Genomic DNA, 16,751 nt, shown 5'->3' on the forward strand with positions numbered 1-16,751 from the left:
GTTTGAAAAAAAAAACGATCATCAAAATCAGAGCTGTTCGGCCGGGTTCCCTAATAACACTGTGCTACAAAATAAAAAAAAAAATATACCCGAGAAATTACATAGTGTAGGTTCGTATGGTCGAATAATGCAAAAAATATTTTTGTTATATTTTTGGAACCCTCCTTTTTTTTTTTATTTACAAAAAACAATTTTTACAGACTTTACGATGTAATCTATCAATATCTCAGTCATTTTTTTAACAATTCTCAATATGTTATATGTTTTTGGAAAGAGGATTTCCAGACCTTTTGATATTTATGTAGATAAGTCTATTGTTTAAACAAATTAAGTGTAGGTTTTTATACCATAAATCTTGAAAAAGTGATTTTTTTCTCAATTTTTTCAACTTTACCCAATTTTTTTTGCAAAATAAAACAAACAAAAAAATAAAGTTAGGTTATATTCTGAAAGAATATTTATTTAGGCACAAATTGGTGTATTGTTTTGTTGAATTTGACCAAAACTGCGAGATCTATGCTACTTTTCCGTAACTAGAAAGTATTGCATATCATGATGTGAATTGCAAGGTGCACAATAGGGTGCTCGCTATTTTAAAATAAATAGAATTTGTATGCTCCTAGAGTCTTATATGGTTGGAAATAAACTAAAAATAATATTCCCTATGTTTCAAGACTCTAACTTCATTCTAACCCGTGCCGCCAAGCGGTTGAAGTTTCTTAAGGGAATAACATGGGGTTTCTTGGCCCTAGTTCGATCAATTTTATATTTTAGCCAAACGATTTGTTCAAAAAATTTAAAACTTTGAAGACTCAAACCTTATAAGTGTAGCTATCATGTGAACATTTTTCAGATTATTAATTGTTATATTTTTAGAATTTTAGCTTAGTAAAGAAAATCATTTTTTTCAGACTTTTCCAAAAATCGCTTTTAACACATTTGATGTCAAAAATTTAAAAAACATATAACATATTGAGAATTGTTAAAAAAATGGCTGAGATATTGATAAATTACATCGTTAAGTCTGTAAAAATGGTTTTTTGTATATAAAAAAAAAAAATGGAGGGTTCCAAAAATATTTTTATGCATTATTCGACCATACGAACAGCCTACACTACGTAATTTGTCGGGTGTATTTTCAGTGTCGCACCGTGCAATTTGCTTTAGTTACTCCAAACTCCACTAATAAGTTAAATAAAATATCAAGAGCTAATATCAAAAAAAAAAAACTGTTCAGAGTTTTCTTAAAAACCTTTTATTAATGAGCTTGTGTAGTTGGAATATCTATAGTCAAAACTTTATAAAGTAATAATTTTTAACAACTACCAATTGTACACGACGCTACACCTGTATTGAAATAAGTTCCTTGAGGGCAAGTTGTACGTTTCTTAGTTCCTCGTATCCCAGAACAATAATAGTAAGATCGGCAATCTTCGGGATCAGCTAAAAGTCCCGCCTTAGTACATTCTAAATCAGAACTGGTTGTTGGCAAAACAGTTACCGAGTTATTAATACTTCCAGATGGTCTAGTTGGTTTAACTGTGACAGGTTTAGCACTTCCAGCATTTTCCTCTGCCACACAATCAACTCCATCGAAAACTTCGTTCGCACCACAACGATAAAGTGTGGGATATAAAACTCGTGTTTCATCATTCGTAGTAGCTTTGCAGATATAAAATAAATTTTTGTTATTTGGCCAGGCAGCTGAATGCCCCACACGAGGACATTCATACTGCATTAAATTGCACACTTCATCTGTGATCGATAAAGTACATTCTCCAGTTTCGACATTGTAAGCTTTGTCGCCACCACATTCGATATTTGCTGAAACTAATGTCGTTCCAGCGACATAGCACATGTGATACTTTTGACAATCATAAGGATCAGGAAAAACTCCTTGCGAAGTGCACACAAAATTTCCCTCATATCCAAATGGATGACATGGTCCGGTGACATTAGAACAAGCTCCAAGGTTCACATTACAATAGAATCCTTTTTCGGTATCACACGTTTCAACAGGAACTGTGAGATAGCCATGGGACATTTTGACACAAGTTGCCAACAACTCACATGTCTCACAAATTAAACCAGCTTGTTGACGCTCCACACAAAGGTTAGTTTCACGTGACATCATCGGAATTTGATGACTCATATGACTCATGTAAGTTATCTACGGAAGGAGTAACATCAAAGGTATAAATAAATTAATCTTGAGAGGATCAAATATAAAACTAACCAAAATCCAAAATTTTAATAATGTCAGAATCGGGATACCCATGGTGACTAAGAAAGGAAAACAAAACTAAGAAGATTTTTGTAATAAAAAGAACTGAATTGCTTGACAAATTTTTTCAAACTGAGGCATAAATAGACTTGCTGATAGGTGTGAACTAAAGACCTATCTCTAGACTTTCTATTTGTCTAGAGGTAAAAAAATCACACAAGTTGTGGAATCTTTAACATTGAAATTCAATTAGTTTAAGCCAAAGTTGTTGTTGATTTTTGTTCAATATGGAACTCTTCCCAAAATTTTCTCAATCATAAAAAAAAAAAATAACTGTGAAGCTCCAATGAACTCTTGTTTGTTTTTATCTTTGAATTTTTGTTTGGCAGTAGTGATAAAGTACCGAATGATTTTTGGGAAAACAAATATTTGTAAAAGATAATATTTGTCTTAAAGGGGTCGATAACTCCAAGATATGGATCATATCATAACACAGAAATGAGTTTAGGTTGAATTGAAACTCATTTTTAAACAAAAATGCGTCTTGGTTAGTATGTAGAGTTGTTAACTTCGCATTTCATAAAGTAATGGAATTCCTGTAGATTTATCCTTGTTTTACCATAATCTTACCAAAAATCTTTGAATTGAGTGTATAGGTATCAATTATAAGATACTTATGTTTTGAGGTCGTTGGAACTTAATTAATTGAGTTATATGCAATCGTTTGTCTTACCGTCACACAGTGCGGTATTTTGGTCTAAAACTTGGCCAAAAATATTTGGGCACATTTTCACATCAAAAAAGTTATTTGGAACGAAAATTCTTAATTTTCTTGGTAAAGTAATAACCACTTAAGTGTGATTAGCCGTGAAAAAAATTATTAAAAATCAAAAAATCGGGCAAAATCTTGAAATGCAATATTTTTCTACATATCTAATAATATATAGGTGATACCATGTTGCGGTATGTTGCGCTATTTTGAAAACACTAATGTTAAAAAAAAAACAACGAAAAAAGTGCAATATTTTTAAGTGTATACTTCAACCCCTCCGTATGAAAAAATAGAGTTGTTTATACAATTAAATTGTTTTAGAATACCATAAATACCTTGATTGTCAATAACCATATCAAAATTTTTCACCAAAATCACTTTTAAGTTAAAAAAACGCTTAGAAAGTTTTTTATTCGCAAAAACAAATTCGTGTTTACCAAAATAGTGCAAGTTCCAACTGATGGTGTCGCGAACTGGGTTGACCAATTTATAGATAGACTTCACTGAAAAGTAGCCTGGTTATCTATCTGTTATGGGACATAAGCTTAATCCTTTGGGGCAAAGGGCGCTTTCCTAGAGCGTGGTCGAATGAACAATCTCCTAGTGCCACAGCGGTTGCAAAATATCTTCAACACGTTTTGGTACAACAGCTTCGAATTGACCACACTCAAATCCAGTTTTTTTTAACTAAGAACACGCTTGCAAAAAAAGACGTTAAGGGTTCTAGGGTTTAATTTGTACTTTTTTTTATTATTTGGTCGAATTATTCATTAGAATTATATCGACTTTTTAATCCCTGACCTGACACACATTTGCTAAAAGAATTTGGGCTGAAAACGATAAAAAATTGTTTGTGTAATGGAATACCTACCCAATAAAACCTTTTAGGAGCTTAGGTTCGAAAAATTTATTAATTATTGACACTGAATTTTATCAACTACAGCAGGCTTAAAGGTCCCCAAAATTATTTCTTACGTGAGATATTATTTTTTTAAGGAAGTGGGAAGAATAAGAGCTAGTACTGACACACCCTGTGAATAAAATCCAACAACTTTAATGATAGCCAAGAACCAAAATGGAAATATTTAAGGTGAAAGGTTATTTTACGAGAGAAATATAAAAATAAATTTTGTCACTTATTACCGAGTAAAAGCCATAAGAGGATTCTGGGGGAACTAATTTGTCCGACCCTCTCGGTACTAACTTTCTTAGTTTCCCCAACTTTAACCGTGCGGCCGGCATATTGTGCGGCTAAAATCGACTTGTGAAAAGTCATAAGAAATTAGTTTTTTTTCATTCAGTTTAAAAATTATTCTCAAAATTGTATCAATACAAAGGTCTCATTCAAACAGCTTTCTTCTTTGAAATCATCAGAATAGTTATAAGATAAGTGTCCTAAAGAAAGAAAAAATGAAATTTAAAGGACTTACGTTTTCATACAACATCACTGGTAAACTATTTAATTATATGTCATCCAAATCAAATTAATGTTTACAAAATATTTTTAATTAATTAAAAACAAAAGGTCACAATTATTTACTAGTTATTACAACTTCCAAAGGCACACGACATTCGATTCTCATCAAAAACACCAGCCGAACATACACTTTCTACCCAAATCTTGTTCGAACAATAATAAAACTTTTTGCAATCACTTTCGTGTTTCCTTAATTGCCCAATTACACAATCAACAGAGGGTTTCTCTGTACTTGTTGTTGGAGCTGTTGTCAATTCATCGGTGCAGTCAGCATCCATGGTGCATCCCATTAATTTGGCATTGCAACACAATCTTGATTCACAAGTAGCTGCTTCAATTGCTCGCCATTCATCTGCAACCAGCATGCAAAAGCCCAAAGTGCTTCGGTCAAAACATGACGCTACACCTTGTTTTTTAATTTTGTTGCACGCTTCATCGTGAATACTTTGAGTTTGTGCGAATCCTAAAAGGACCTGAAATAATTTCGAAATTTCCCCAATAAATTTTACGAATATGAATTTTTTTGTTATGAGAATGTTAATACGAACCGTTGAAAAAATAAAACAAATGACCAATTGTTTCATATTGAATTTGAAGAGACAACTGCCAGTCAGTATCTAGATGATGAGTTTTTTATATCAATTTGATAAGACAAATCAATAAAAAATACAATTAAATTAAATTAAAACAAAATTGGGGTAGATTAATTAAAACAAGAATTTTAATTTCAATAACATGTAGGTACCTATGTAGATATGTTAGTAAAAAAATGATTATAAATTTAAGTATTGGTTCATTGAGTGGCTATAATCATATATGAATATATTTTCATGAAGGTAAAAAGAAGATCATAAACTCAATACCAAAATGTTGTGATTTATATATTGCTTCTGAGAATTGTCAAAAACAAATTAAAAACAAACACTTTTCATAACCATCCAACAATAGCACGTTATCACTAAGATATCTTTCAACTTGATATTTTTCTTATACCTACTATATTTTTGGACAGTGACGTAATAAACTTAAAAATGTAGATATCTACTATCATCTATATCAGCATCAGTAAAATAGTTTTTGTGAACTAGAAAAAAAAACCTTTACGGAAAAAGAGGATGAGTCAAAACTAAGCTCTTAAACCATCTAAAAGAAATAGTAACGGAGTTATGAAAACCAGATGCTCTTCGTCCATCTCAATTGTTGCCAACCCAAAAAATCACGTTTTAAAGCTTTGGTATTCATAGCTCTGGTTTTCCGTAACTTCTGTTTTTTCATATCTTTGACGCACATAACTTTGTCGCGCATTACTGTGCTTTTCATAACTGGTAACGGTTTCCTCATGTAAAATGACTTAAATTGGCAGGTTCAACAAAAATCTTTCAAAGTGTTTAACAGAATAGAATGATGCATTTTAAAATATAGGCTAAGAATAATACGCAGAAATGGGTTAGACAGACAAATCTATCGTTTTCTGAAAAAATGAATTAAATTGAAAAACAATGAGCCAAAATCAAGAAATCAATATGTAAACAAAAAAAGGACGCTATGATTTTTATTTTTAGAATACGAAAGGGTATGTTACCAAATAATTTATCGGAGGGATTAGTACTATAAAAGTCAGTAGTCTAGCCTTATAGTTATAGAAATGGTACCTACCATGTACCAACATCAGACCTGGGGGCTTTTTTTTTCGTCAAGCTACATTAGCTACCTGAGCTACATTTACTACATCGACAACCCTAAAAACCTATAGTTAAGCTAAATTTAATATTGGGAAATATTATTTGTGGTCGGAATAATTAAAAAATACTAACATTTTATCCGTGAGGTCTGTAGACCAGTGCCAATCCTGTTTTCAGAGGGCAAAAGTTGAACAAATTATTAGCAGCATATGGGTGGTGGGAAAATTTAGGATAAATGGTATATGAAAGGGGAAAAATAAATTGCCCACAAAAAAATTGGGGGAAAGGGGGTGGGTGGGCGAAAAAGTGGGGTGGGTGTCAAAAATCATGGTTTTTTACGATTTCTGACAAAACTAGACGTCCTATCGAAAAAAGTCAAATGCAAAAGTTGTAGGTAGTATAAATGTCTACAACTTTTACTCACACAATTTTTTTCTATAACCTAAAAAATATTGGAAAAAATGCAAAAATACGATTTTTTTATTTTTTATTTTTATCTTTTACAAAAATTGTTGGATTTTAACAAAACCTGGTTAAAAACTACTTTGTTATGTTTTCTATCTATAAAAAATGTTTTTTGAGCAAAAAGTGAATTTTTGGATTTTTGACGAATTTAATTTGAAAAAATAGCCTATTTTTCAATCAAAAAAGTTACCGAAAAAATTTTTGATTTTTGAAAAGTTTGAAATGAAATTATTTAGATTAAAACCTATTATTTAAGATTGTGTGGAAAAACTATACTTTTGTTTTAGAAAATATTGAGAAAAATTGAAAAAAACAAAAAAAAACGATTTTTAAGATCGATTTTTCCGTAAATGACAGTAATATTGGCGAGAAATAATTTTCCATAGAAACTAAATTATACTTTTCTAATGGCCTTTGACCTTCTTAATTTGAATCTAGCATTAGAATAGCTCTAACGTGCAAAGTTTTTGAGATATTGAATTTTGAACGTCCAAAACACTATTTTTGTGATGTTTTGCATGGTAATATCTCAAAAACGTGATGTGATAGAATTTTTCTGACTTCAGATTCGAGCTCAGCGCACAAAAAACCATTAGAAAATTATACTTTGATTTCTATAAAAAAAACTTTTTGACTAGTGAATTCGAACAAGGCATTCGATTTTTTCTGCCCTGTTCGAATTCACTAGTCAAAAAGTTTTTTTTATAGAAATCAAAGTATAATTTTCTAATGGTTTTTTGTGCGCTGAGCTCGAATCTGAAGTCAGAAAAATTCTATCACATCACGTTTTTGAGATATTACCATGCAAAACATCACAAAAATAGTGTTTTGGACGTTCAAAATTCAATATCTCAAAAACTGTGCACGTTAGAGCTATTCTAATGCTAGATTCAAATTAAGAAGGTCAAAGGCCATTAGAAAAGTATAATTTAGTTTCTATGGAAAATTATTTCTCGCCAATATTACTGTCATTTACGGAAAAATCGATCTTAAAAATCGTTTTTTTTGTTTTTTTCAATTTTTCTCAATATTTTCTAAAACAAAAGTATAGTTTTTCCACACAATCTTAAATAATAGGTTTTAATCTAAATAATTTCATTTCAAACTTTTCAAAAATCAAAAATTTTTTCGGTAACTTTTTTGATTGAAAAATAGGCTATTTTTTCAAATTAAATTCGTCAAAAATCCAAAAATTCACTTTTTGCTCAAAAAACATTTTTTATAGATAGAAAACATAACAAAGTAGTTTTTAACCAGGTTTTGTTAAAATCCAACAATTTTTGTAAAAGATAAAAATAAAAAATAAAAAAATCGTATTTTTGCATTTTTTCCAATATTTTTTAGGTTATAGAAAAAAATTGTGTGAGTAAAAGTTGTAGACATTTATACTACCTACAACTTTTGCATTTGACTTTTTTCGATAGGACGTCTAGTTTTGTCAGAAATCGTAAAAAACCATGATTTTTGACACCCACCCCACTTTTTCGCCCACCCACCCCCTTTCCCCCAATTTTTTTGTGGGCAATTTATTTTTCCCCTTTTCTATACCATTTATCCTAAATTTTCCCACCACCCATATGCTGCTAATAATTTTTGTATTTTCAAAAATTATTGGCACTGGTCTACTGATGGAACGAAGATAATGAAGTTTAAAGTTTAAAGTCGTTGATGTACCTGATGTAGTTGATTTGTTTGCACTAAAAAAAACACTCTTTCAACCATGAAATTTTATAGATTTAGATTCTTGTTTCTAATCTTAAAAGTAACGTACCACAAATATTACTCTAGTATTACAAACTTTCAAATATACCCACATTTTCTCTACCTCTAAAAAACAACACCCTTTCACATGAAATTTAAAGATGTTTCTTATTTGTTATTCCCATGGGAAAGAGAACATATTTAATGAATTTCGTAAAGGTACTTTTTATACCATTGATTTTATGGGACTTATCGGAGATTTTCCCTTTTTCTAAAAAATAAACACCCTTTCACCTAAAAAAATTTTATAGACTATTTGGGTTCTTGGTTTCTGTTATAAATGAAACATTTTTACCAATTTTCATTGGTGTAGCAATTTTTTACCAGTTTTTGTGTTACTAATTCCGAATTTCATCATTTCTTACACCCTTTACACCCTTTCACTCAAGATATTTTTGAACACTTCATAGATTCTTAATTCTTGTACCAACCAAAACTTTTTCACCAAGTTTTAAAAATCAATAAAATTTAAGTCAGTTATGATACCTTTCTCACACCTAACTCAACCCATCAAAAAACACCCTTTCACAAAAAATAATTTTAAGATCTTTATGAATCCTTTGCCTTATCTAAAACCTTCATCCCGAATTTTATCAGTGTAGCATGTTTTTCACATGGGTTTCGGTTATATTTTACTTGTTGAAGTAAAAAAAACAAGCACCCTTGTTTTTAATAGGCAATAACTTTTCTTAGAGCAATCGTATTGACTTTATTTTTATGTCATTAGATTCAGCATCAAAAATACCTTAACAAACAATTTTTTTTACTATATTTTTGAGCTTCACCCCCTCCCTCTTGTCCACGAAAAAACACCCTTTCGCCCAACTTTTGTTTATAGACTTTTTGTATCCTTGGTTTTTATCCCAAAAACAAACTTTTTGCCAAGTTTCATTAGTGTAACAATTTTTTTTTTATTTGTTGATTTTATGTACTATTTTACCTGTACTAATAAGCTAGTACTTGATTTTGTTCTTGTTCCAATCTCACTCAGTTTTTTGTTATTGTTTCAATTTTTACGATTATGTCCTAACCCTTCTGAAGGGATTCTTATGTTTTTAGCTTGATTTTGAGCTAATGAATCAATGTTTCTTACAATACCATATACTTTGATGTATCTCAAAATCCACCGAGAGCAATTACTGTTTTAATATAAGACAGTACTTATGCTCGTGCGTAAGCCCCCTGGAACGTTTTTTATTTCGGCAATATCACATAAGAGTGACTCTGTGATTGATTTTATTTATCTGCTTCCTTCAAATAATTATGTAAATATAGAAAACTTCTTGGAATTAATTAAAGTAAAACACTTTTATGAAAATAGTTAAAAATTCAGACAAATCACACATAAGCAAATTAGCTGCAATTTCTCTAATACGATTTTTCTCATACAAATCTGAACACGAGGGCTATATTACACTCACATTCTTCTGCTTTAACAAAATCCTCTTATACGAACTTTTTAAAACAAACATTAAACCATTAAAAGGAAATCTACCTTCCTAGCAAAAGCTAAAATAAAAAAAAAATTACTATCGTGAGTGAATGAGATTTTGAGAAAATCCGTTCATCAGCTTAAGCTTTATGTGCATATGAATGATTTTATAAAGGACAGTGTGACAAAAAATCCTCTTAAAAACTATTTCATATTTTAAACTCAAGAGCTAAAGCTACCTTAAATGACCATTATTCTAAGGATTTTCATCGTTTGTGTATGAAAGCAAACAAATAATTACTTTCGTTCACTATGGCGTATACGTACTAATTTTTCGTACTTTTCTTTTTTGATGGTATTTCAAAGATTAAATCCATTTATCTTTGTTATTTTATTTTTTATTTCAAAATAAAACTAAAAATTTAAATAAATAAAGGTTGACACCATCATGGTTGTTGCGAGTCTTTAAAATTCTTATCTAAACCTAACCTATTATAATAAAGTTAAAAACAACTATTAATACACGCCAGTCCTTTCGATTGCTTATAACGTGCACTAAAAAATGTCCACAACTCAAAATTGAGGAGGAACAATAATTTTGCCAATCCAATTATGTGTACTACCAACACCCTTGCATGACTGATAACTGTTGAGTTGCACCGCATCCCATCGTGTTCTGCATATAGTCAGGGAAATTACTCTGCAATACACGCATTGTATTCCGCTTATAATCGGGTATAGCATGTGTGGCTAACTGACACGTCGGACAACGATACACCGCTTTGAAATTAGCTTCCAAAAATGGGGTCACCGTATCCCAGCGATACACTTCCGATTCGCCTTCGTGTCGGAAGAATATTGCTGACCCATTATCCGTTCCAATAATAACTATTCGTGCTGGCTTCAGACCTACATCTGTAATGTGCATAGAAAGAGAAAACAAAAAAAATTGTAAATTCCAATCAAATCTTCCTCGGAGCAAACACATGTCAGCATGTGAAAACACCACATCATCACACCTACCCATAATCCTTCCATCGGCACACCCTGTACGAAGGTAATCCGTTTTGATGGCGAACATTTTCTTCGAACCCAGATACGTGAAGTAAAGCACAGTCGAACCACAGTCCTGGCGGACAAGTGCCACATAAAGAACATCACGTGCACGACTTCCAGCTGACACAGCCTTTGGCAAGACTACTCTAAAGCCACGATCAAGTTGAATGTTGTAAACTATTATGGCCCGATTTGCAGCATCACTTATGTACACATAGCATCCTCCATCTGCTCCATAGTCCACAGCTAGATATTGTAACCGGGAATTGGCTGCAGTTAGTCCGTCCAATGGGATGACCTTAAGAACCTTGCCGGTCTTGATGCTCATTGCCACCACTTTGGGTGGACAGCGTCGAATGGGTGTCTCTAAAGTATTCACAATTCCAGTGTCCAACACCCACAAAATCTCATTGGGATCAACAAACAAATCGACAACTGATTGAAGGGCTTTGCAATTTCCCTCCTCTTGCATGTTCCAACATGGGAAGGGGACGAACGATGTGGTACAAGTGCCTGGTTTGATGACTGTTTTCACAAGGGTAGCAGGAACACCATGTCGATAGCGTGGGAGAGCTAGGAACACATTGTCTTTAACAATTTGCGCCCTTGTTGCGATTATGTTCTTGCCAATGAACTTGCCGGAACTCTTGAACAAAGATTTTACAGATGGGCAAGGAAAATCGAACTGTCCACCGGTCCATTGGATGCTGGGTTGGGGCGGGAAGAGTCCGTCAGTTGGCAAGAGGCCGTATGGTGTGGGTGAGTGTTCATGACAGGCAGCGGAAGTTGCCAGAAGGATGGGAATAACCAACTTAACCCACATAGCACATGTGGGGATTTGAAGACGTTTTTTTCGAATGACTAAGGCTACCGGGTTTAAAAAAGTTTTTTCTTATACTGACCAAAAGTATCGGTAGAACTTTGGAATTTATAATACAAATGGTTTGTGGGTAAAGAATAAACATCACAAACTGATTGCCAAGGTTACGACGAAGACGACGATGTTTTGTGAGATGACCTTGTGAGAAGTCGTGGAATTTCTTCACCCGGGTATCGAATGGTTTATGTCATGAGTCATGAGCTTTGTACTTTGTTTTGTATTTCTTGGTGTTTATTTTTTTTTGTTTTGTTTGGTAACAATTTAAAATGTCTCGTGTGTCTTTGTTTTGATGAATTAAATTGCTGAAGGTTGTCAAAGCAAAAGAGTGTGTTTATCTTTATCGGTTCTGGGTATGAATGAAATTTGAAACAATGTGATGGGTAACACGTTTTGGAATAATGCATTTTGGTTCTACCTCAGTTCATCAAATTTCACAAATAATTGAGTAAATTATGTATAGGGAATTTAGGCTCGTTTTTAAACCTGTCTGTGTGTAAATTTAAAACAAAAGAAAAAAAAACTGAAAAAATATATCAATAAATTGCAGTTGCTAGAAATAACTACGTTTGATTTGGAAAAAAAGATAAAAAATTGTTAAAAGAAACTGATGATTGTTTCACATGAATTTAAAAAAATTTGTATTAAAAAAGCCGAATTCAAAAACAAAAACATCCATTATCATAGGCTTTTCATCTTTAAAGACTTTTAGAACATAAGACCTTGTTGACTTAATCTTGTCTGAGAATGAACAGAATTTTGGGACCAGTATTTATGGCTGTCTGAAAATCGACCTACAAATGCACCAAATTTCTTCTTAATCTGAACCTACACATAATCAATATTAGCTAACAACATTGTTATTGACAATTTTTTTGTCAGGTAATTTTGGTAACAAATAACCAACACACGTATTAACCAACGACATTGAGATTTATTTTTTTTTAAACGAATTTGCGGGAGTGGTGTCGGAATATGATTTTTTAAAGTTAGCTTAGTTATGAAAAAAAATTATGGAACAAAGAAGAAAACGAAAAGATTTAGAAAATTTAAAAATCTTAAGTTATTTTTGTTTTTCAAATTAATATTCTTATTTGTATTTAAAACTGAACAATCAAAATGTAAGCTCAGATTTGTTTGAAATAGTCTGCTGTTAAATAAATACATAGATAAATTATAATGAACAGAATAATTTGGTTATTCAGGACTTGTTTTTGACAAAAAATATGTATGAAGGTCTTTAAGCTAGAAAAAAAATTTCAAAATATTGCTCTTCAAATTTCGTCATTTTTGTTGAAATCGTGTATTTTAGTATTTTAGTTTTTAGTAGCTCTGTCAGTAGGTAATTTTGCATTTCACAAGGTAAAATCCTTCCATTTTTTTTACATATTGTCGATGTTTTTGTAAGAAAAAAAAATCTAAAAAAAATAGCTTTTTTTTCATTAGGGGAAGTGGGGGCAAGACCGCCTATGGGGGCAAGACGATTTTCGTACTATGTTGTATGAAAAAAAGTAAAATTGGCAACACTTGCAATATAAAATAGGTGCCCTTTGGTACGATCGATCACGTCTGTAAGTTTTAGCAATTTCGGTTAAGACCCCGAAGAGTTACGGTAAATTTTGTGATTTTTCATCAAATTGTTATCGTTCATGACACTGAAATACTTAAAATTTTTAACTTTTCCTTATTTTATAATAGAAAGTGAATATTAAAAAGTATTTTATGCGAAAGAAGGAGTCATAAAGATAAATAAAAAAATAATATAGAACATCAAATATGATATGACTGGGGCAGACCGCCCATGGGCGAAATTGGAAGCTCTGGTAGCTTAAACAAAGTGAAAAAAGAATATCACCGTTAAATTTTTCAAAAAAGTAAAGTAACAGGCGCCAAACAATACTGTAATTGATGATTCTGATGAAGAGGATTGCAGATTGTATTTGTACCTTCTTTCTGCAAATGTTTTCTTGATCCAATCCAAAGTATTGTTGGATTAAGTGCAAAATGTGTACCAAATGGTACCAAAAAGCTTGTGCTGAAGTGAGAATTAATGAAAATATAGCATAATTGGGTTATTATTAAAAATAGGCTGCATTTAAAACAATAGAAACGGTCTTTCTACCAACAAAATTTGATAGGGTGGTCTTACTCCCCACATGGGCAAGACGGTTTTTTGTTTTATGTTTTTTCAAAACGTAGGGTAGGATGGTATAAGAGTGCCCGGTTGATAAGAGTGCGCAAAGCTATTTTCTACGGTTTGAAAGGGAATATAAGATTGAATGCACTTATTTTGGAAAGATCTAAGTGAGTTTGATCTGCTGTCAAAATTTCATGTAAATGTGTTTGTAAACAGAGGTGCTAGTTAAGTTTAAGTTTTTTAGCACTTTTTTTTCCAATTTTTCTTGCCAAACAAATTAAATTTTCCGCTTAACAACAAAAAATAACAATAAACAAAGTATGGGACATTGAAAAGTCGACAAAAAGAAACATTTGAGGAACACGTAAGACTGGTCATAAAGTGCATTGTAAAATACATATATATTCTTCGATTACATGTCTGGACGTGTAAGAGTGCGCACCATGATGATGTATAAGAGTGCGCGGGTTAAAAGAGCAGTAAATGCTATCTAAGGCTACAAAATAACTGGCATTTGTCCATATACCAACAAACAGCAGCTGGAAAAAGCAATTCCAACCAAAAAGAAACCAAATAAAAGTTTTACAAAAAACAAGCGAATGAAAGTAACTAGGAAATATTGAAATTTTCTCGGAACCATTAATCGAAGACTAAATTGATTGTTCCTCATGCAAGGCATAGAGGAAGGAATACCTAGAGACGCGACTTCGGTTGGTTTTTCTCTTCCACCCTACAAGCTGCAATGAGAGGAAAAACTCCACAGTGCTTATATGTGGTAGTTTTCCCGTGCATTTTAAATGGCACCAACACATTCAACTGTGGAGTTGAGCTCAAAACAATTAAAAACAATTTAAGTGCTCAGTAGGAAATAAATTCATAAAAAAATAATATAATAAATTCAAAACACGAACCTTTTTTTTTTATTTCTGTACATATTTATTGAAAGGTTGGTGTCTGGAGTGAGCTATTTGAGCTATTCAAGTTCATGTACAAACCAAAATCATGTTTAAATTCAAAATTTGTGAGAACATCTACTGGTGAAAGGAAGGTATTAAACGAATTGTACTTTTCACACGTATTCACAGATAGGAAAACAAGAAAAAATAAGAGAGATTATCCGAAATTAAATTTGCGGGTGTTTTAGGTAAGGGGGGTACGAGTCGGCTCTCTAGGTATTCCTTCCTCTATGATGCAAGGAGTGATGGGTTGAAAAATACTCTGTTTATTTAAAGATAGGCAGTTTTATTTGCGACTTTTGTGCGCAAATAAAACTTACGCAGCTGCGCACTCTTACAAACTAAGCCGCGCACTCTTACACAATAGGATGTATAAGAGTGCGCAAGTTACCTAATGTGGTATTTTATTTATAACTATTGAATTAATACATTTTTGTTACCAGTTTTAAGTTTTTTTCGTTGCTTTGATTATAAACTAAAAACTATATATAAAAAAAGTAGTTAAATTCTTTTTGTTATTGTTTTATTTGGTGTTTTGTCTAAAATGCGCACTCTTATACCACCTTACCCTATTATCTTTTGTTCAGTATTTTTTTTTATAATAATGAGAGTTTCTGCAAAAAACATTAAACTTAATGAATAAAAACTTTATTCTATTTAGAGCCGATTTTTCAATCTTCTAATAAACAGTCAGTTAATTGTTCGACGAATAAAGTTATTAGGCTCATAAACAATCAGATAAACAAAATTGAATTTTTCAATTAAAAAAACTCTATTCTACAGAATAACAAAAAAAAAATGTCAAATTAAAAAATATTCAAAATTAAACGTCATTTTTATTCATGATTGTTTTTGTTTTCTTGTGTTTCACTGTATTTTTTTCAAAATTCTTTCAAAATAGCTTTGACAATTGACACAATATTTTTGTTGAGATTATTCCTTATATTATAATAATTTTTATACGTCTCTGAAAGAAGCAGATAGTTTTATTCTTAGGAATAAGCTATATCTGAATGTTGAAAAATTGATTTTTTCTCTATCCTTAGGAATAAGTACTAACTGACTGTTTAACTGACTATTGAAAAATTGGCCCTAAAAAGATGTTTTTATTGGTTTTTAAGACAATCAAACACTAAGTGGGCGGTCTTGCCCCCACTTCCCCTATATGAATTTGTTTATATGAAAAGCTCACCAAAAAAGTCACCATTAAATACTCGTAGTTTAATATCTCTTCTTTTCATGAGAAAAGTGAAAAAATCCATCTTTTTTATTTTCTAACACCATTGAATTCATTTTTTTATATGACAATCTATAATAAATTTTATATCATCTTAAAGCTTATATGACGCTTCAATCATATTTCTGCGATGCCTACAATAAAAGTTAGGATTTTTAAAGGCCAACCATACAGAAATTTCAAGAGATTACGGTGCTTCTCACACTGGTGACAGATATCCACAGGTGTTTTGAAGTTTTTAAATTTAACATTGTGTAGCTTGTAGTAAATGCATCGTTATGTGTGATATGTATATCAAAAGGTTGTATTATCAGCATGCTCAATAAAGTTAAATCAAATTTGTATGTGCTCTAGATCAAAAGAAAAAACGTGTGAAAAAAAAACTTTATTTTACCGTTATCAAAAAATTGTCAATACGAATTTGATTGAAATTTTGCAGAAATATAGTTCTGCCTATCTTATCTATCTACAGTATAAATTCTATTCAACCATATGTTGAAGAAAAAGATAAAAATAAAAAACGGTTGAAAACGGTCAAGAACTTGGGACAAAAAAACTCGTTATATAGTTAAAAAATCATCTTAGAATACCAGTGTTTCGCACATGGGACATGGAAAAAACATATAAGTTTGAGATTTTTTGAAAGCACAAAAAAATCGTTTAAAATAAATATAA

At 31.5% G+C, this 16,751-nt stretch overlaps 3 protein-coding genes across 3 annotated transcripts; all 3 read right to left on the minus strand.

Annotated features, from left to right (window-relative positions):
* Nucleotides 1-1,288: 1,288 nt before the first annotated feature.
* On the minus strand, nucleotides 1,289-2,165 carry LOC129908392 (uncharacterized). The gene has a single exon (XM_055984849.1). It carries the CDS (start codon nucleotides 2,159-2,161, stop codon nucleotides 1,316-1,318), a length of 846 nt encoding a protein of 281 aa, XP_055840824.1. The 5' UTR covers nucleotides 2,162-2,165; the 3' UTR covers nucleotides 1,289-1,315.
* A 2,365-nt stretch (nucleotides 2,166-4,530) lies between these two features.
* Nucleotides 4,531-5,181, minus strand: LOC129908393 (uncharacterized). Its single transcript, XM_055984850.1, has 2 exons — nucleotides 5,022-5,181; nucleotides 4,531-4,946 (listed from the first exon to the last, which is right to left on the minus strand). The coding sequence occupies exons 1-2, from the start codon at nucleotides 5,055-5,057 to the stop codon at nucleotides 4,536-4,538; spliced, it is 447 nt and encodes a 148-aa protein (XP_055840825.1). The 5' UTR covers nucleotides 5,058-5,181; the 3' UTR covers nucleotides 4,531-4,535.
* Nucleotides 5,182-10,235: 5,054 nt separating this feature from the next.
* On the minus strand, nucleotides 10,236-11,786 carry LOC129908394 (protein yellow). The gene is made up of 2 exons (XM_055984851.1): nucleotides 10,837-11,786; nucleotides 10,236-10,728 (listed from the first exon to the last, which is right to left on the minus strand). The coding sequence occupies exons 1-2, from the start codon at nucleotides 11,690-11,692 to the stop codon at nucleotides 10,433-10,435; spliced, it is 1,152 nt and encodes a 383-aa protein (XP_055840826.1). The 5' UTR covers nucleotides 11,693-11,786; the 3' UTR covers nucleotides 10,236-10,432.
* Nucleotides 11,787-16,751: the final 4,965 nt, after the last annotated feature.

The sequence above is a fragment of the Episyrphus balteatus genome, chromosome 2 (assembly GCF_945859705.1).
Source record: "Episyrphus balteatus chromosome 2, idEpiBalt1.1, whole genome shotgun sequence".
Taxonomy (NCBI): domain Eukaryota; kingdom Metazoa; phylum Arthropoda; class Insecta; order Diptera; family Syrphidae; genus Episyrphus; species Episyrphus balteatus.